Here is a 21298-nt window from a genome sequence, read left to right as displayed (position 1 = left end):
CATACTACCTAGAGGTAGGAGGTAGTATAAATCTAATCCGACGATCCACGTAATTGGATATTTTGGTAATTATGATAATTTTGTTAAAATTACCCACCATACTTTTGCTAATAGAAAGATCGACGTCGTAAACATTGGATCGCTAACCCTAGCTGATGGGTAGCAAATGAACTCTCATGCCAAATATATATTAAAATATTAAAACGGTAATGAAATATTACTTTCATACCATATATTTTTCTCCCAAAAATAACCCTAATACTACCATACTACTCACATATACTACCTATACTACCGGTGAGAAATGAGTAGTATCCTGGTTAATCTGGACCGTTAGACTCTAAAAATAGATGGCTCATATTAATTTTGGACCACCGTAAAATTTCTCTTATTTTACTGCTATACCTTTGAGTGCATGTATACATTTACTCTAACGCTGGTGAGTTACTTGCTCTCATTCTTGCATTGATTAGAGGTAGCATGGTCATCTCTATGTATTTTTTTCACTCGATTTCAGTATTCTTAAGTTTGTACGTAATGTTGGGCGCGGATAAACATTGTGAAAGGAGTAGTCTGTTGGGAGATTTGAAACGAGTGTAATCGGCACATTTTTTACCACCGAGAGCAGGCCTCAGCCCAAATCGTTCGCTCCATCAAGGACGAGGCCTACCTCTAGGCTTTTGCTGATGCGCGCCACCTTGGGCACCTTGTAGCGCGAGAATATGCCTTTCCTTTGTGTTGGGGCTCTCGTTGCCCTTTTTTTTCTGGGTTTGTTAAAATCTCTTTTGATCTATCCGGTCTTCTTATTAATACAACGGGCAACTCTGTCGGTTTCATTAAAAAAAAGTTGTAGACTTGTGGCAGTAGAGCACATCTTTCATCACAGAACGAAGTAGGCACTCTCATCAGGCCACTATTCTAACGTATAACAATCCGCTTCAAGTTAAAAGGACATCATCGTACCAACTGTTCCATTAGACAACAATTAATGGGGATTAGAAGATGCATAAACGACGGTCAAACTGAAAGCAGGAAATAATCTAGTAATCATCCGAACATAGCAAGCCCTTGATCTAGCTAGCTAAGGAAATCAAGTTACTACTAGATGGCAACATAATTTGAAGTACTAGTCAGCTACCGCATACGATGCATGCCTGCGTGCGGTGCAGATGCAGGGCTAGATCAACTACTTGTACGCAAACGGGTGCTGGTGCTCGAAGCTGCCGGCCTGCGGCGTGTGCGACGCGCTCCCGCTCCCGCTCCCGTTGCTGCCACTGCCGTCGCCGCTTCCGCCGTTGCCGGGCGCGTACGCGGCGCCTCCGTAGTACGCGGCCATGGCGTGGTCGCCGCCGTACGTCTCGTATGGGTACGGCAGGTACTGGCCCTGGTGCGGCATGACGAACCCGCCATGGTGCGGGGGCACGGCCCCCGGTCCGTACATGGCCGCGTGCATCTGCATGTCGTGGTGGTGCGGCACCATGCTGGCGGCGGGCGCGCGGGACTTGATAGAGTGGGAGTGGTGGTGGTGGTGGTGGTCGCCAGCGCCGCCTCCACGCGCGGCACCGAGGCCGACGACGCCACGGGCCTCGCCCTCGAACTCGCGGTAGCGGTGGAGATAGACGCTGAGCGGCTCGACGTAATCGTCGAAGCCGAGGCGGCTCATGGCCCAGAGCACGTCCTCGGCGGTGATGGTCTTACGCTGCTCGCGCTGGCACCGCTCGTTGGCCTCCCCCGTGATGAAGCTGATGTACTCCGACACGCACTCCTGGATCGTTTCCTTGGCGTCGTCCGAGATCTTGGCGTGCGCCGGCAGCACGCGCCGCATGATGCGGATCACGTTCGCGATCGGCATCAGCCGGTCCTGCTCCCGGATCGCCGGCGCCTGCTGAGCCCGCTGCGCGCCGGCGCCGTTGTTGTTGCCGCCATTTGCCGCGCCGGCGGGGAAGCTGGCCTCCATTGGCTAGCTAGGGTTGTTTGCGACTCGTGAGTAGTGGGGGCTGTTTATAATGTGGTGGTAGTGTACTAGTGTGTCGTTCTTGTGATGTGTGAGGATACGTTAAATAGGAAGCTACGAGGTGTTGACCAGGTAGCCAGCAAGCTACTCTAGCTAGAGAGGCATGCATGCACCGGCCCCTGTTCATGACAGGTGGCAAAGGATTCTGTGAATTACTGCTCCGTCGTCTGCACGGGTGAGTTGTCACGTATGCGATAGGTATGGAACGTGAAAATGGATGAATCGGGTAGACTGAGTAGTGTACTGTTGTACCACCATGAATGTATAGGTCAGGGGTACGGTAGTATGCGTACAGATTCGCTCGGTTCAACGTACGTACCAGTGCTTACTTTTCAAACCTCGCAGTCTCACACGTGCATGATTTTTCGATCTAACATTGGTACTTGATGGATTCATATTCGAGAAATGCCAATGCATCGTACGTAAACTAGACCACTCTTACAATTTCATTTTGGAGTTTTTCGAAAACGAATCGTGCCCACTAGGTGTTTTCCAATTGCTTGAGACGTTCATGGGGGTATGCAAAGCCAAGCAGGGACGTTGCTAGCTGAAGAGTGAAAAGCCAACGGCCAACCAAGAGCTTTTGCTGTTTCCCAACACACATCCAACACTTTTAAATGCTCCAGACTTACTCGGAGAGCCCACCGTTTCTACCTCGGTAACACACTACTGTACTAGGCTAGAAATATTACTATACCGCTAATAAAAAATTGGATCTTCTGTATCGCCATCTCATATACACTATCACGCCTCCTACGAGATTTCAATGGTCCATGTGAACACAAGGGTTGCCGAAATTAAAGGAAGGGGTTAGGATGCCAAATTTAGAGAGAGGTTAGGGATGTCAACTGGATTAGCGGTGGACGACGGTTTGGTGGTGCGACGAGCGACAACGTTGGTGCTGATCTTATAGGTATTGGAAGAGTGGTGGGCAAGGGAGCTTAAAAATGAATTGGTTAGTGATGGAGGGATGGTGACGGCGAATCCGATGGTGGAAGAGCCGCTGGAGACGGACGGAATGGAGAGCACTACGGGAGGAAGAAATAGTCAGAAAGAAACAAACAAAGGAGGAATAAGATGAACAGTAACTGCTTAGTTTTTTAATCATTATATTGGAATCGGACGCATGCAATTTGTCCCCTGAAAAAATCGTCAATTTTAGGCATCTGAAAATTAGCAATACCCATATACTATACATCCCCATATACTTTCTCAGTTTACTTGTACTTGCTACTTTATTTTTACTGTAGCAAATTTGATCATATGTTTTCTAAAAAGATTTATAAATACTTAAAAATATAAACTAGTAAAATTTGTTTCATGATAAATCTAATAATAAAAAAGTTTTAAATATCTATAAATCTTTTTTAAAATCATACAGTAAAAACAGTGATAAGTAAAGGTAAATGGAGAGGATACTATACATCATCCTTGCACCCTTCAAAACCTGGATGTGATGACGTGGCAAGCATGCGTATGCACTGTGCTCTGCTCACTGCGTATCAGTAACAGCATAATCACTGAGAATACTATACATCATCCGCGCGGGAAGTGACGCGGGCGTAAAGCTAAAGCGGAAGAAGTAGAACCACACAGATTGCAGCAAATATGAGTCCGAGGCCGAAGCAGCTGGGCCGGAGGCGCCAATGCGCGACGGCACGGAGCTAACTGGACTGCCTACTGGGATGCTGGGCTAGACGCTGGCATGGGAGTAAATCGGTTTGTGGATCTTAATTTTATAAGATCACGATCCTATATGTATTATTAAGTAAATTGCGTAGAATTACATATGATCAGTATGATCAAACATAGGATTTCAATTCTGACAACCCTATGATTAACCAAGTCAAATGATAGAATTATGAATAAATAATATTAAACTAAGTTGAATTGAAATTATTGTGAAAAAGTGACTCGAATTTATAAAAAATGACTAAATTTATCAAAATCAACGTTATAAGTATCATTTCTCAAATATATGCATTTTTAAAATCTGATAGAATCATGATTATATGATTTGATCATGCATGTCAAGCAAAAAAAAAAAAACATCCTACCTACAACCCGATCTTGGCAACCTTGGGCGCTACCACCAACTAACCTAGATCGTGTTTGGAAGGGATAAACTGCTCCAGTAATTTTTATGATTTAGCTAAATTTGAAAAACATAACTTTTGGGATGTCAATCACCTCTCTCCAAATAAGAAGCGCTTCAAGTTGTGTCTTCTATTTGCACGAAGCCACTTGAAAGCAAGAATGCTAGGTGAGCTGGCCATATCAGTAACAGCATACTCATAGGCTTGACCAATGATACGAGATTTAAAAATTTCAGCCTCCCTTTGAACTTTTGCGCTATCCTAAATGAATAGTTTGTAAATCAAATTATTGTGTTATGTACTTGTCCTCAAAGGTGAAGACACGATAAAAACGATAACGACAAACATATAATTGTTTGCTTGTATTTTTTTTTTTCTATAAGAGGGCTCTAAAACCATTATCGTAGGTTTTACAACCAAAACAGAGAGTGGCAAAGGAATTACGGTATACCGTAATAGAGACAATAGAGAGCAAAGAATGAACTTATATTTCTTTCATTACACTCATATTTAATTTATACATAATAAAGAGATAAATTTATATCACTTCGAGGAGTCATCCTTCCCCCAATAGATATCATATTAGGGAGATATTTTTCCTAATGGGTGTCCAATTGATTATTGAATTTGTTTCATAATACCCCTCTTTGATCAATATGGTCATCTGTATATAACGTAATGAAATCTACTTAAAAATATATGGGAAAATATGAGGAGAGATAATCGTAATATACCAACAAAAATTTCTTAATAACCTAGTGAAAAAAAATTAGGAGAAAATGATGTGGCATATCTATTTGCATTGATATCGTCTCATTAAATACATTTTATGAGAAATCATATTGAAAAAACTCATAAAGAAAAAAAGTGTAATATTTATAATGTGAGTATCATAACAGGTTATGTATGGGATTTACTCCCTTCAAAACTTTGCATATTTTAAAGTCGTCTCATACCAATTTTATGAATGGAATAAATATATTGGTAAAGACTTAGTGAATAAATCTATAAGATTATTATATGATATTGTTTGTAAAATATCTATCCTCCATTTATGTAATTCACGAGGATAAAATAATTTTGGGTAATATGCTATGTGATATTGCACTATATATATAACATGTAAGCATTTGTACGATACAAGCAATATTATCTTCATAAATAATAGTAGATGATTCTGATAAACTAGTACAACATAATTATTGTGATCACAGGGAGGATATTTTGAGAGTAGGTATTGCTGTGGTAAATACATCTTTTTTATTGAACGAGTGTAATTCTACCTCCAGTCCGAGTATTAAGGCACTCTGCCATGACCATGGACTATGGCCTGGATCCAGTTGAAGATCTTCGGCAATTTTGAAGAGAAATATTTATCGATAATTGTAGTTTTTCCATTGTATGATTCTTCAGAATAAATATAGTTTTGTGAATATTTTATTTACCCTTTTAACTCCTCATGATTTCTCGCAACAATAGAGTTAGGATGTTCCGATGTTACATCACCTAAATTAGTGCATACATTTGTGTTGGATCAGGGATGTTGAGCATCCACGGGCCTTGAATATTGAGTATCTATTAGGTGTCAATCAACTTTAAATTGATTTGAATTTACTATTCTGCTTTCGTAGATACTTATAAAAACATTATCACTTGTGATCATACTTCTCTCCCTCTTAATTGCATTTAGAGTCTTCAGTGGTTTTATTAGGTACATCCACTCTTTCTGACGTATTAAGTGCAGAGATATAATTTAGTCACACATTTATTATCGGTAAATGTATCTAACATATAAATTTGTAATGTCTTGTAAATTTATGAATCTTCGAACTTCATATTCAGATTCTTAAATACATAAATTTATGGACTGAATGTCCATATCTAAGAACTAGATGTATGTGTCTAATTACATAATTAATGTTTGAGGACCTGACAGCAGTGTGCTCATTACACCATGTACAAGTAACACACGTAATCTCATGTTTATTCAACGCTTCACGGTAAAGAGATTGTTACAGCTGGAAGATAGATCCTGCTCTTGTACATCTCACGAATACACGAACAACATGCAGCATACAGGGCACGCATCAACTCCCTCGCACGCTCCACGTGTACAGCAGCAACGGCTTCATCACTAGTACTTATGTTCTCTGGCAGCACCATCGTCACGGATTTGTATCCTCTAAAGCTGTGAAACAAAGTCATCAAAATATATAATCTGAGTCGGGTGAACAGTATCTATCATTATTTACTGTAGTGATTTACTATAGCAAAATAATGTAGTAATTGTATTGTTTATAGAACTATTTATAGCAGATAATCTAGTACGTCCATTCCAGCTCTAACGGTTAAAAAAAACTAATATTATGACACTATGTATCTAGTGACTTTGTTTTAATAAAATCAGAGAATACGAATCCCATCACCACTGATCCGGTTGCCACTAGCCCCTGCTCTGCCTCTCCTCCCGAGCCTTGTGCTCCTGCCAGCCTTGCTCTGCAGCGGCTCTCGTCTCCCCCTTCACGCGGGCAAACATACCTGCAGCACCATTCCAAGGCCTGTGTCTACGATGCGCGTATACTTACGAACATCTGTGTATCGGATACTGATATTCCTTCGATACATTTCAGAAACCAATACTCCTAGATGAAATAGTGACGCAACAAGCCTTGGACTAACGTCAAGTGAGATGACTGAAGGAGGGTTCGTTTCCCTTGGAGAATGAAACTAGGATCTAGGATAGATAGATGCATCTCGGCTGGGAGTGAGAAGATGTAGTCGCAGTAGTACCTTCAATGTGCATACGAGGAGTAAGCAGAAAATTTCCCGTCAAACGTATGCGTTGCACAATGTCTTCCAAGTCGCAAACGCGCAGTGCAGGTATTTTTCTTTTTTTATGGTAAAAAAATATTGCAATTAGTCTTTGCATGCACATAAGATGGGTACGTCGCATATGCACAAATCCCACACATCACATGCACACTACCACATACCCATACATGTGTGTTCCTGTTAAGGACATCTACAGATAATCGTTAATCGCAAAGCATCCCATTTGTTGCATGGGCGCACATATGATGTCCCATTATTTAACCACACATATTTGTGTACCGTTAATCTAGATGCATGATCGACCTATAACTATAGTAAAAAATAATCATGCCTAGCAAATATATGCTTTATTTTTTGGGGAGGTCGTCGAACAAATCTATGTACGTAATTTTCTATATATAAGTCTACAAAATGGGTGCATATATACGTTGAAAAGGACGATATTTTGTTGTTCACGTACCAACATGTTGTTTGCGTGCTTTTCTCTGGCATTCAAGGCAAAAATGGCACAGCATGGAGACTGGGTTATATTAGAGATTTTTTATTTTCGCGAGAGATAATAAGATTTTCCCATTTGCCTCAAACTTACCAGAAAATGCACTGGTTAGTTGGTTACCCATCCACAAAGACAGATAGTACAACACACGCAAATGTTTCTAGCTAAATTACGAGAGAATGCTAAATTTATACAGGTGTCCTTAGCTACAAGTTAATCAGATATAAAGGATGTGTTTCTTGTATGGCATGATTTGCCTAGCTAGTTCACATTACATTTTTTTTAATGTGAGTATATATGTTTCTATATATTTAGACATTCAGAAATCTACATCAGCATCAAAACCATCTTTTTACGTGTGTAGTATGTATTGTGATATATATGAATTGAGTAATTCGAAATAAGAATTACTACATATTCGTATACATAGATATGATAATAATTTGCACCATGAAAATTGCTCATTTTCACCCGATACACACGTCAAATATGACTAAATTTTGATGAAGAGGTAATTTGGCTAGCTATATCTACAGCATTTACGCAAACAACAGGCTTTAATTTATACCTTTATTCCTGTAAAAAACCTTATAACTTTATATCTTCTGTGATCCATGAAAGACAAACAGCATATACAACACACGATCGACAACATAGGGATACACACAGCTAAGCCGGTCTTTTATTCCTGATATGCTCTATGAAAAAAAAACCACTGCATGTTCGTACGGCATGGATGGCAGGACGTCTATGCATGCAACAGATCGAACTGTCACATGTATCCAGTATAACCATAGCCGTGCGCGACCGGTGGCGGCACGTGCATCGACGAGCTTACCGCGGCATCGTATCCTTGATGCAGCGGAGGGACTACCGACCTCAGGAACTGCATCTCCTCATCGGTAAAGCATGGCGCGCCCGGCGCCGCCCTGGGGGGAGGGCGCGGCGCGAGGATGCTGCTGGCGCCGCCGGCGTTCTGGTAGTCGCGGTAGCGGCGGATGTAGGTGGTCAGGGGATCGACGTAGTTATCGAGCCCCAGCCTCCGGAACGACCACGTGAAGTCCTCCGGCGCGATGGTGCGGCGGTGCTGCGCCATGGCCCGCTCGGACGCCTCGCCGCCGACGAAGCCGACGAACTCGATGGCGCAGTCGTGGGTGAGCTGCTTGGCGCGCGCGGAGATCCTGGCCTTCGTCGGGATCACCTGCCGCATGAGGCGCACGAGGTTGGCCATCGGCAGCCCGTTGCCTGCGGTGTCATCCTCCGCGTCCGAGCCCTCGGCCGGCCTGTTCTCATCACGGCCGCCCTTCCTACCACCTGCTGAGACCCGAAAACAAGAACAAACAGATTCTTTTTTGGGAGATTCAAGAACAAGCAGATTAAGCATCACAAGTAACCTCGTCAGACACTCAGACGTGACCATTCACCTCGCAAATTTCACACCCAAAAGCCAGTTGCTAGTTCCCTTCGAGTTTCTAGCTCGCAAAAACATGCAAATCCAGGCTCAAACATAAAAAACCTAGTAATTTATGAACTCAAATCTCCCACACGTACGACAGAACCCGCTGCCTCTCCGCAGCAACCCCACCAATCACCACGCTAAACCCCCTCCGCCCAAGCGAATTCCACCCCATCCACGAGACCACGACCAGCGATCCATCACACACATGCAAACGCGTGCCCACCCCTCGAACGGAAGCTAAATGAGACGCTCTAACAGTGCACAGAATTCTGAGGGAAAAAATCTTATTACCTCGAGGAGCGCGACGATGGCGCCGACGTCCGACAGCGCCGCCGCCTCCGGCTTCTCCCCGAGCTCCCTCAGCCGCCCCGCCGCCGCCTCCATCCCCTGGAATCAAATGGAAATTCCACTCTTCCAACTCCGGCGAGGGATCAGACATCTCTCTCTCTCTCTCTCTCTCTCTCTCTCTCTCTCTCTCTCTCTCTCTCTCTCCCTGGGATTCTCCCTATTTATACTAGCAGCGCCGGGTTAAATTTCTATGACGAAACAGGGGCTGCTACTGCTTGGACGCAAGAAGGAGCGGACGCAAGAAGCCACACGCCGGACGGTGCCGTGGTGTCGCGAAGCGACGGAGATATGCGTGCCAGGTTGCAGCTTCGGCGAATGCATGGATGCGTCACGATCGAAACCCAAACCGCTTGAAGACCCCGGCTGCCCTGCATCTCTGTTCGCTTCTCACCTACCGGCAGGGCAGGGTCGCAGAGCACCGTGTGATTGCTGACGATTCGGGAGGGCAACCCGTTTAACGAGGCGGACGTGGGCGGCGACGTCGGGCGCGCTCGAGGCTAGAGGGTCAACTTGCTGGCGTGCGTCGGTTTGGAGTAACCCACGGAGCAAAATAATGGGACTCTAGGCATATAAGGTAAATAATATAATTAATTATGTGAGTAATGATGGGTTAATCTCTAGATTTGTGGGTAAAGAGATTGAAAATATTTTTGGAAGGATGAACTAGGTATAATTTTGCACGGTAAACATTTGAATAACTCGGATGAATGATGAAGATCGTTTAAATCTGTCATAAATTATATTTTATATTAGTATAGTAGTATAGATTAAATTAAATGCTTCCCAATAATATCTTTCAAATAAATTATATTAAATCCTCCCAAGTATTTAAATCCTCTCAAGTAGGATATCTTTCAAGTATTAAATACCTCCAAAGAAAATCTTTGAAGTATCAAATCCTTCCAAGTCACATCTTGAAAGCAATAATTTCTCTCAAGAAATACCTAAAGTATAATAAATGATGGAGCTATATAAAGAAAAAGAAAAAAAAGAATACATCAGCTGCTATATTATTTTTCTCCTTAAAAAATCTACTGTTATCTTCGGCCCAAAACCAAAAGATCATCTGAAAGACTTAATGTGTCCACCTTCGAAAGATGATATTTTGACCCAAACCGTAGTTAAACAGGCCAACAAGATCTAACAAAGGCCAGCACGCAGCGTAGGTAACTTGGGCTATGTAGTAGGCTGACCCTGCCGCCATGAGCCGAGTTTGCATAGCCACGAAGATGAAGCGACTCATCAGACTATCCGTACTCCCTGTAATAAAAAATACTAGACATAGCACAGTATTGATACTACCTTTTATTATTACTTTTAACTATAATATATTTATATAACTCAGTAAGTTTGTAATACTATAAAATTATTTTAAAATAAATCCACATATGTAATTTTTATGTTTTAAATTAAATATTTAAAAAAAATGAAAGGGTTTAGTGCTACATGTACATGACCGTACACAGGGGTCTCAAGTCTCGGTGCTCCTCTCTGCCCGGAGCAAATGCCGTGATTAGCATCAAGACGAGAACCCATTAGGGCATCTACAGGAGATCCTCCATTTCACTGTATAGCTAAAATACTAAAAAAAAACCATCTTCAATAGACACGACATCGTCATTTTGGAGTGACCTCTATCTTCAGCCTCTCGCACGTCAAATCTAACGTGTCTCTCTCCTAACACCATCCCTCAACCGCCTTCTCCCTCGTGCGCTCGTGCCACCTTCTAACCCAACCGCCAAGCTTCCGAGCGCTCGCACCATCTTGTTGCTGCTCATGCGGATAAAGTTGAGATATTTGGTGATTAATCAACTTTAAATCCAACAAGGCGATAAGCAAACAAAAATCCGATATGTATGTGCTAGCAACGCATTACCCAAATCTTTCATCTCGTGAGCAGCTCATGAACTAGTCCTGACAAAAAAATTTGAAATCCTCTCCAAGAACTGACCAAGATCTCTGATGAACCACAGCAGAGGGCTGTCCAACTTCTACGCCGGCAAATCCAAGTCCTTCACGAGCCTCGTCAAGGCCACAACGGCGACGGCCGCCAAGGAGATCGCTAAGTCGGAGAACCCCTCAACAAGCGACGCCACGTGCTAGCCGTCTAGTCACGACGGCAGGCCTCCTGCAGCGCGTTGGCCACCATGTACTTGCCCCAGCTCCTCGCCCCCGACCACGCCGTATTGGAGGACGACGACGAGGAGGAGGGGGCGAACCACTCGGAAGACAAGAAGCACGACAGTAGTGATGCCGGCACAAGCAGGAGGCGGCCACCCACCTTCCCTTCCCCTAGGCTTATCGTACACACCCGGATGCTCACAACCCGAATGCAAACTCTAGATCTCAAAGGTCATTCTCCATGACTGATCTCCAAAATGCAAGCTATTGGAATTGGGGAAAGAGAAAGTAGATAATGACGAGAAGAGTGGAGTAGGCTAGAGTATTGGGAGGGAATGAGATGTAGTAAGAATTTTTATATGACAAAACCTATATAAGAATATAAATAATTTATAATAGATGTTTTGTTGGAATTGTTCTTAGATGTTTCCAAAGACAATTTTAAAAGTTTATTGATGGCAAAGTTTCACATGTATATGACCGTACACAGAATATATGCAACGACCTGAGTCTCCGGTGACTGAAATCATCGCCATCTTTGAACAATGTTCACATCGAAACTGCGCCCATGGAGACGTCCAGTTAAGTAGTAGCTTAATCGCCCCTGGTAAAAGTAATCATGGTTACCTGGGACCGGATAGAAATGTGCAATAGTAAGCAAAGCTAAAGCCTATGCGTAGATTTTCTTTTTCTGAGGAATTAAAAGCCGGTGCGTAGATTTCTTTAGTAACGTGCCAATCTTTCCAGATACTCCCAACCGGGTACATGCCCACTCTACAGTCCAGCTCAGTTTGCAGAAACCTCTTTGTTTCTCTCTTGCTTTCTTTTTAGAGGTTTTTTATGGTCCTTGAAAAGGTACCAAGATATATCTTAAAGTTTTTTCTTAATTCTTAGAGCATATTTTTATATATAGCAAGGGATATTTAGAAGAAAAGAAATTACTCATAAATAACCAAGATGTCTCTGAGAAGATTTATCTCCATAAATAAGAAGTAGACGTACGATATCTCGATATATATACAGAGCCCAGAGATCATACAGAGGATAAGCCCAAACAATTCATTAGAAGCAAACATAAGTTAAGAAGTAAGTGACTGACTAGTTTTAAAAATATCTAGTCTAATTATATCTCATTGTAACAGGTTCAGATCAATACAAGATAAACATGATGTAGGTTTATTATCCTTAGAGAGCCCAAACATATTTTAAAAAATCATGTGTTTTCCTCGTGGTTCATCTATTTCAAGTATCCCCTATTTGTTTAACAAACTCGTTAGATTGACAGTTCACCAATCATCGATAACCATAATTTATAAATAGAGGGTATTTCTCCAATCGACGGTTCAGAAATAGTAGACATATTTCTTTTGTGTTTGTTTTCTGAAATTAGATTTTAACTAAGATTTTCTTATGAAATATATCATTTATAGTTACAAAACCTATATGTTAGTTAAAGTACATGAAGTTTGATTTTTCTAAAAGGACATATATTTATTATTTCTAAACGGATGGAGTACCAATTTCTTTCTGTAGCCTCGGCGTGATCTTCCATCTTACATGTGCATGTTGAATTCAGCTTTCAGAATCGGTGTATGTGTGGGTGCAGAAGACGATCGACATCGGCTGAGAATGGAAGGCGTGCATGTCGCATACTGGCATCTGCTTTTCCTCCTGTACCAAAGAATACTACGGAGACAGGATACATATCAAAACGTACGGCGATAACATTCGCTAATCGATCGATAAATTGGAAAGCAAAACATAAGGCGACAGAGTTTCAGTCAGATCATAATATCACAAGATGCTCTCTTACTATCACTACTACTTACACAGAGTTACACTTCTTTTAACAAAAAGTGTCATGTCTACCGTGTACTCCGCAACTCTTTCAGGAAGTTTTTTGCATGATCCTAAACGTATTAGACAAGCAAATTAAACTGCGAATGCAACTCTCTCTCTCTCTCTCTCTCTCTCTCTCTCTCTCTCTCTCTCTCTCTCTCTCTCTCTCTCTCTGATCTGCTCAGTCTGGCTGCAAATTAAAAGAAAGGCTTGGCCACTGTTCGTCTTTTCGGTTGTAAGGACTTCCACATTCAGATTTTTTGCTCCCTGCTTAGTTCGAGGACGACTACTTTCGACCAACAGCGTGAAAAAAAGCAAGCAAAATGAATAGAAAAGAACCGTGTCTTAGCCTCGGTGTGATTTATAATCTTACATGTTCGCTTTGAAATCAGCTTGCCAAATCGGTGTATGCAAGACAGCGTGGTTGCAGGAGACTATCAATGTCGGCTGAAAATGGAAGACATGCATGATGCATCTGCTTCCCTGCACCAAAGAGTGCTACGGAGACAAGAGGGTGCAGCGGCCAGCAGCAAAGGCTGTTGAGCCTCGCTCGGGCAAAAGGAATCGATTCGTTGCATCGCGTTACACCGCGGGGGTGATGTACTGAGTACTACCGACATGCATCTGGGATGTCTTGGTTTGGAAACGCATGCATAGGCATCTTCTCGATCTTTTGTAATTTCTTCGGTTTGTTTGCTCAAAAGTTTCCCAAATATGTAGTGAGATTATTGTCGTTAATATGCATAGCAAATTCCAAACCTAGGAAAAAGCAAAAGAAGGCGATTGCAAAAAAGAACCTAGAAAGATGCATTTAGCTAGTCAGATCATAATATCACAAGATCTGGATTTGGTGGCCAACACAGATTGTTTGCATGTAAAGATGATAGATCAAACGCTCTACTGCAAACCAATGCATCTAGAACTTAACAATCACTCATGAAATCCCCAATAAGATTGACACAGAATCGACGAGAACTCGAGCAGAGATGGAATACACACACAACCTAGTAGCAATCGACGGTGAACCAACCAACCGATCTCTCATCCAGACGCAAACGCTGCCAACAGAGTGAACAGAAGCGGTGAAGCAACCAATCGGCGCCATAGGCAACCGCTCGCGCCACTCGTCTGATGACCATCTCCACCGTCTTTGCGGCCCGAAGGCCCATCGGCATCGGATAGACCGTGTTCCGGCGGCGCCGGTGCTCGCGCCGTTAAGTTATATGGCACCAGCACCGCGTCGATCATGTAGACGGCGAAGGGGTCCGCGTCCATGAGCATGCGGGTGACCCTGGCCGCCTTCCGCGTCGCGGACAGCAGCGTCACCGTGTCGTTGATGTGTCGCACCGCGAGGTCGACATTGTCCTCGTCCCCGTCCGTGGCCAGCGTGCTCAAGTCATCGTTGTTCGCCTTGAGAGCCTGCAGGGAGTAGTGCCCCTGCACGCCATGGTACAGCACCACCGCGAGCCGGGCGTCGGCTGTGATCTTCTTGAACGTTGGCTCGAACGCTTCCACCGCCTTGTCCGCCGGGCAGAAGACCGTGAAGCCGTCGTTGACGCTCTTATCGTACGTCGCGGCAGCGTCGGCCGTGGCGGCGACGAGGCCGGCGAAGCGCCCGCACCCGTTCTTGGACATGACATCCGAGACGTTGTGCCTTGACTCCGGCGACGCGGGCGACTCGGCCGCCGGGGACGAGATCACCCCACTCACCTGCAGCACCGAAATGTTGTACGGCGTCTCGTGCACGGACCTGACGTAGAACACGGTGGCCCGCGCGTCGCCGACGTCCTGAGGCACGAAGGCCACGCGCCCGCCCCGGCGCTCGGCGATCTTCACCATGCCGGCGCTCCCCGGCGCGTCGCCCGAGGCCTGGAACAGGGTGGACACGTCCGCGGAGCCGCCGGGGAGGTGGTGCAGCTTGGCGTCGTCGTAGAAATCGACGAGGACATGGAGAGAGAGCACGTGGCGCAGCACTTCACGCGGGAGGTTGCGCGCCTTCAGTTGCGCCATGTGGGCGTCGTCCACGGCGAGGACCGTGATCGTGTTGCGGCCGTTGATGTCGTCCGCGAGGCCCGTGGCCGTGAGCTCGCTGCTGAACTCGGCGAGGTCCCGGCGCCCGGAGAGGATGGCGGTGATGTTGTTAGTGGCATGGCACGCCGGTACGGAAGTGGTCACCAGGACGACGGCGACGAGGAGGACGAGGACGGAGCGGGCGTCGGCGAGCCGCATTGTTGCTCTGTAACTTATGCCTCCGGCGTCTACTCGTTGTGTGTGTGGGGGGGGGGGGGGTTCTCAGAAGAGCAGGAGGTGTTGATGGAGACTAGACAAGGAGCGTTTCGCAAGAGCGTGAGATGCCCGTGGTTATATACTTATATGGGAACCGGCTGCGAAATGAACGCCCCGGCACGCCACGTTGTCTGGCGCCGGCATTGTTCAGTGCAGCTAATTTGTCTCTACATAGCATTATAATTAGGGATGCAAGTGAGTAAATAATGGTTAATTCTGAGGAAGTACTAATGTAATTTATTTGGGTGTGGTAAATCTTTATTTTATTTTATTTTTAGTTTTGGGTCGATCAAATGATCTAAAACATACAAAACTTGCATCCCTAATTGCAATGGTGTGATGAACGTTCAAAGTTTCAGAGATCTTCTAAGCAACTTATATCATCCAAGTGGCATTTCAGATGTTCAATCGAGCTCAGATGCAGAGTTAGGTGACTGCTCGCCTGGATGAGAAGTTGCACACTACTGCTTTACAGAAGTTGGGTGCTTTCGCTTTGGAACAGTGCCATGGCTCGGCCCAGTTAAATTCTCATTTAGCCCATTTCTGTCCCTTCTCAATTGCCATTCTGAATAATATCGTGAGGAATAATCTAGTGTTCCTCAAGAGTGAAGGTCCATTTTTCAATTGTTCAACGATTTCATAGAGAAAAAATGGCTCTTGGTTAAAATTCGTATGGCCGAGAGCAGTGGCGGAGCTTCCTTATGGCCAAGGTAGGCCATGGCCCACCCCCCCCCCCCCCCCCAGTCCAAAATTTGTAGAAATAATGATTAACTTTACCACTTAATTCTTTGGCAAGCTCCGCCACTGGTCGAGAGATCCAAAGACGAGGCTCCATAACTTTGTTCCAGAATTGGACTAGACAATTGGCGAAAGACCGGCACACAACGTGTTCTTTGTTCGTGTACAACAAAAGCAGTGTTTCTACCGCTCACTTTAGTCCACATGACAAATGGCTTCGCTATTGCGAACTGTCATCTCCAGATCACTTTGGGGAGCCTGCCCTCCCCAGCGACGTCTCTTTAACTACGCCGGCGGTTCACTTCTTGGACAGAAGCATGTGCAGTCGGTGGACGAAAAGGAGAAACGAGATCAGTCGATCACATGAGCGGCAGGCAAAATCGGGACGCAGCAGATAATTTCGGCCCGTGTACAGATCATCAGAGCTTGCACGTTACGTCCGGAGAGAAATGGTAAACTTGCAGGAGGGGCTCCTGTTGGAGAACCGATAATTTGTACCCAAAAACACAAGTGTTTCGGATGGAAAGAAGCAGGTCACGCCTGAGGTAGGGCCGTCTCTTGAGCACTGTCCAAACTGTTGCTGCTCAAAGCACCCCAAGTAATCGTTACTTACTCTCTACCTGCTGGTTTGTCAAAGGCTTCTAGGGGCTATAGGATCCAGATGGACGACTATAAAAAAAGTGAATAGGTGTCTCAACAAATTCTTTTGAATTGAATATGCTTCTCTCTTATTTCATTCAACGCACATTAAAATTTAAGTGGAAGCAAATAAAGAGAAACGAAAAAAAGAACTGTTAACATGTGATTCTACGGATGAGATATAAAAACAAAATTCCTTTTAAAATCATTCCATGATCCTAGTTAAAAAGCTCGTAACTAAGAAAGAAACTCGACAAGATAGTCATCGGGTAAAGAAATTCTCCAAGTTGATAATTTAGAGGCAAGAGAATGCGAAACTCAAATTCGTACTATTGTACGTACATTTTATGCCTCTAGCAACAAAGAGATCAACTTCACAAGGGAGGAAAAACTACAACTTAAAAGAAAAACCGACTGAAAACGAAAAACTTACCAGAGAAGTAAGGAAACCAAAAAATAAGACTAAAAGAAGATAAACACAAACTCATCCGAGAAACTAACTTCATAAAACCCAGATGTTAGCCCTATTTTAAACAGATTATAAAGTATCTTTCTCTCAAAAACTCTGACCTATTACAAAAGCTAAATCTATTCCCTTCTTTATTCTAAAATCTATCACTAAGCTCTCAAATGACTAACTCAAGTCTTACCTACAGCTTCATCCCTTTATTTATATGATAGAGAAGTAGCTTAGTCCTTAATATTCCTTATTTCCAAAATACCCCTAACTTATAATAGCCTTCTACCTAACACTGAGGCATTCTTGCCTATTTCCTGCTCCATCTATCCAACGATCATGACACCTTCACGACTTAACTTTGCCTCGACGCTAGCTCCGCCATGATGCCACATGCACTTCACCCCTCACCCCACGTTTTTTTAGGCCAAACCGCGAAACTGCATCGTACGTTTCTCAAAGCGTGACTCACAGCTGCTTGCTTTAACCTCAAGCAAGTATCTCGATGTCGATGCGTGTGCTCCGTCTTGCAAACTTGACCACCCGTAAGTCTTTGTTGCTCCCGCTCCCTCGGGACGCCTTGTCACCTGCATCGACATCCTCTTTGCTTGACTTTATCAACATGGCGTCTTTATCCTACCTATCAAGCTTTGCTTAATTTCTGTGTGCACAGTTAGGATCACCCTCAATTCCTTCCGACCTCCTTAATCCACTGACACCAAGCACCCTATTTGACCTCGATCATCCTGCCGTCGACCACCAAGTTACATCCATCATCTACACATTATAAGACAAGCAGACATGTATCTCTAAAACATAATGTAAATTTATCACAAGTTAGTTCAAAACAAATCCCTATTGAAAAAGTTAGTCCAAAGAAAAACATGAATATCGGATGTTCTAGAGTGTATAGTCTCTGAACACCATATCATCTGGTGATTACAATAATTTCTTCTCTAGAAATCTTTTGAGAAACCCTCCAGTGAGTACAAGGTTTATCACCGGATTATCCGATGAGTACAACTGCATCATACCTCATTTTGCAACAACTCTATTAAATGTTTAGGTGAAGCCTCCGGTGCTCACACAACTCATCATCGAATTGTCTAGTATGCATTTTCTCTCTAGCACAAAAAACGGACTTATCTAGAAAACTGTCCGGTGTTCACATCCCTGAACACCGGATCATCCGGTGTAACATTCAAATTTTGTCGCCAATGAAAAAAAATACTCCGACGTGTACTGCCTCTAATCACTGGACTATCCGGTGAGTAGACCGCCCCTGACGCCCATTTTCAACACCTCTGTTAAATACTTCGTTGTTATCTCCAGGTGCTCACCGGATCATCTGTTGTATACAAATTACTACACACTAGACCATCTGATGAGTGCAATTTTCTCTGAACTTTGATAAAACTATACCGACTCTATTTCCTTTAACTTTTGTTAGCATGATTATAATTAGTATATATATATATATACACACACTTACTTATACCATTACATAATTAAATCAAAATAATACTTTATCCATTATTTATAATAAGTAAATTAAGATACATTTCACTTAGTTTGTCAGTAAAAGAGCTCACTGCCTCGCAGACCGGCAAAGAAAGCATTGCTCCATGACCCGATCCTAAATGAGTTGCCTGGCAGCTCAAGACAGACTCTGGGACAGTTCGCCGTATTAGCAAGTGCAACGAATTTAAGATCGGGTCGTTCAATTAAATGGATGGACCCAATCAAATGTCGGCCTGGATGTGTGTCAAACTTGGATTATATATCATTAGTGGGCTGCATGTTATTCAAGAAATAGGCCGCTCAATCTAGCCGAAACCCAGACTGGAACAATTATGGACCTTTTACTTCCTGAGCTGGTTATCTGTAGCAGTAGACGAAATGTAACCGGGCCAAAAAACCACTGGGCCGAATGTCGCGCGGTGTTGGTTAGTTCGGTGGTCGGCATTTGAAACACCGAACTCCGCCTGCGGCCTTAGCCTCGCGCCCGCCGATGCCCCTATTCTCCGGCCACTGCTGGGATCCGATGGCGAAGCCGCACGCGCGTCTTCAGATAAACAAGCCCCGCCGCGGTGCCCTCCAGCATAAGGCTATATTTAGTTGGACTGAGACTTTTAGTTTTTTTTAAAAAAAGTTGGTTTCTGACTTTTGGTTGATGATTGATGGTTTTTTCTATTGGTTTTTTAAATAAATTTTTAGCTACTTAACACGATAAAAGTTAGAAAAAAAAATTTAAACTAGTTTCTCAGTTTTAAGTTTATTTCGTTAAAAGTTAGCTTTTCAACTTTTTAAAAACCAGTTTTTCAGCAGCCTGTTTGGTTGAGCTTCTAGCCAATCTTTTAGGCTATGTTTGGTTAGGTTTTTTCTAGCTTCTGGAATAAAAAAGTCTAACCAAATAGGGGCTAAACATGTCGGACATTGATTGATCTACTGTAGTTTCTGAAAAGCTTGGCTCCTTTCTTAAGCTGCAGCAGCTTATTCGTTTCAGAAGTTTTGCGGAGGACTGCAGAAAAGAGTTAACTGTTGACAATTTACTCTTTTTCTTGGTGGTGTGATGTTTACTCTTGGGGGTTGGTTTTGCAATGGTGAGCCCAGTTTTTCGTGGTGAGGTTGTCAAACAGTAGGGCTAAGAATCACGGTGTTCACGGTGTGTCTTGGATGCTACCTGATGTTACCATTGTATGAACATGAGTTGTCCGGTACGGGATTAAAAAAGCTTGATTTAAACGTTTCCATCCATGTTGTATTCTTGCATATGGACGCAAGGGGAAGATCCAACTATAATTCAGAGGCGGTACTGGTAGGACTGAGATAGATGATTAGGTTTGATGTAAATTAAAGATGATTAAATGATGAGAAAAATACTTTAAACTCTTCTTTTAAAATAAAAATTGATAATTTCTATCATCTACGACAACTATGACATGAACAAGATGATTTCAAAACAAGTTTTTAACAAGATCACCACTCATAAGATGATCATGAACATACGGGTTGAAGCTTCTACATAAAAAATCTTCTCTCACAAGAAAGCAAGCTCAATACCAACACGTGAAGGAAAGGATAAGGAGACAAGAGCAATAGTCAAGCTCAAGTGAAGATGATAATGATGATGAAGAAGAAAGTAATGAAGAGAATGATCAAAGCACATCAAGTGATGAAAAGATTGATCTTAAGATAGTCAAGCTCTTCTCACAAGTGAAGAAAAAAATTAAGAGGATTAATACCAAGATTAATCATATAATCTAATTGAAAGATTTGTTAAAAACAATTGATCATATTAAGAAAGAGAAGAAGAGTGAGAATAAGAGGAACAAACAAAGCATTTGCAACCATGAAAAGATATGTGTATGAAGTGAAGAGTAAAGCTCAAGCGATGAGAACCTCAACATCTACTCCTCAAAAATAGCTCCTTCTCAATGTCATTATCATACAAGTCGTTATGAAAGCCATCTCACAAGTATCTTATGGTCAAATGTATAAAAAATGATATAAGTGATGATGAATTCGATGAAGATTCTATCTCACAGAAAGAACTTTTTGATTTGATCAATGGGCAATAAAGGGCCTTAAACAAACAACCTAAAGACTCTAAGAAATGCAATACTCTCAATGACATTCATGATGCATTTGTTTCCAATTATAAATAATTGTTGACCAAGTTTGAATTACTAAACAAGGAGAATGAAGATTTTAACGCTAAATTTGAGTGCATTTAATCTCAGTCTAAGGTCCATTTGAAACAATCTACCTCTCTCTTTAATTTCAATTTTAAGGTAGATACTTCCACTTCTTGTAATAATTTGATTATTACATCTAGCTCACCCATTTGCAATGAGATATGCATCGAGCATATTTTTGTACAATCATCTAATAAACTTATTGCACAAGAGAATGATAAGTTCAAGCAAGAAGTGAAGAAGCACAAGAAAGATTTAGCAAGATTAAAGGGTAA

General features: G+C 42.9%; 3 protein-coding genes across 3 annotated transcripts; all 3 read right to left on the bottom strand.

Moving 5' to 3' along the window:
* Window positions 1–1186: 1186 nt before the first annotated feature.
* Window positions 1187–1957, bottom strand: LOC133921334 (nuclear transcription factor Y subunit B-2-like). The gene has a single exon (XM_062366155.1). It carries the CDS (start codon window positions 1955–1957, stop codon window positions 1187–1189), a length of 771 nt encoding a protein of 256 aa, XP_062222139.1.
* Window positions 1958–8210: 6253 nt separating this feature from the next.
* On the bottom strand, window positions 8211–9281 carry LOC133920817 (nuclear transcription factor Y subunit B-1-like). Its single transcript, XM_062365383.1, has 2 exons — window positions 9161–9281; window positions 8211–8752 (listed from the first exon to the last, which is right to left on the bottom strand). The coding sequence occupies exons 1-2, from the start codon at window positions 9279–9281 to the stop codon at window positions 8211–8213; spliced, it is 663 nt and encodes a 220-aa protein (XP_062221367.1).
* A 4745-nt stretch (window positions 9282–14026) lies between these two features.
* On the bottom strand, window positions 14027–15475 carry LOC133920394 (fasciclin-like arabinogalactan protein 1). Its single transcript, XM_062365015.1, has one exon. The coding sequence runs from the start codon at window positions 15432–15434 to the stop codon at window positions 14247–14249; it is 1188 nt and encodes a 395-aa protein (XP_062220999.1). The 5' UTR covers window positions 15435–15475; the 3' UTR covers window positions 14027–14246.
* Between the last annotated feature and the right edge of the window lie 5823 nt (window positions 15476–21298).

The sequence above is a fragment of the Phragmites australis genome, chromosome 6, assembly GCF_958298935.1.
Source record: "Phragmites australis chromosome 6, lpPhrAust1.1, whole genome shotgun sequence".
Taxonomy (NCBI): Eukaryota; Viridiplantae; Streptophyta; class Magnoliopsida; order Poales; family Poaceae; genus Phragmites; species Phragmites australis.
Note: the sequence above shows the minus strand (reverse complement) of the source record. Positions and strands in the feature narration are given on the sequence as shown.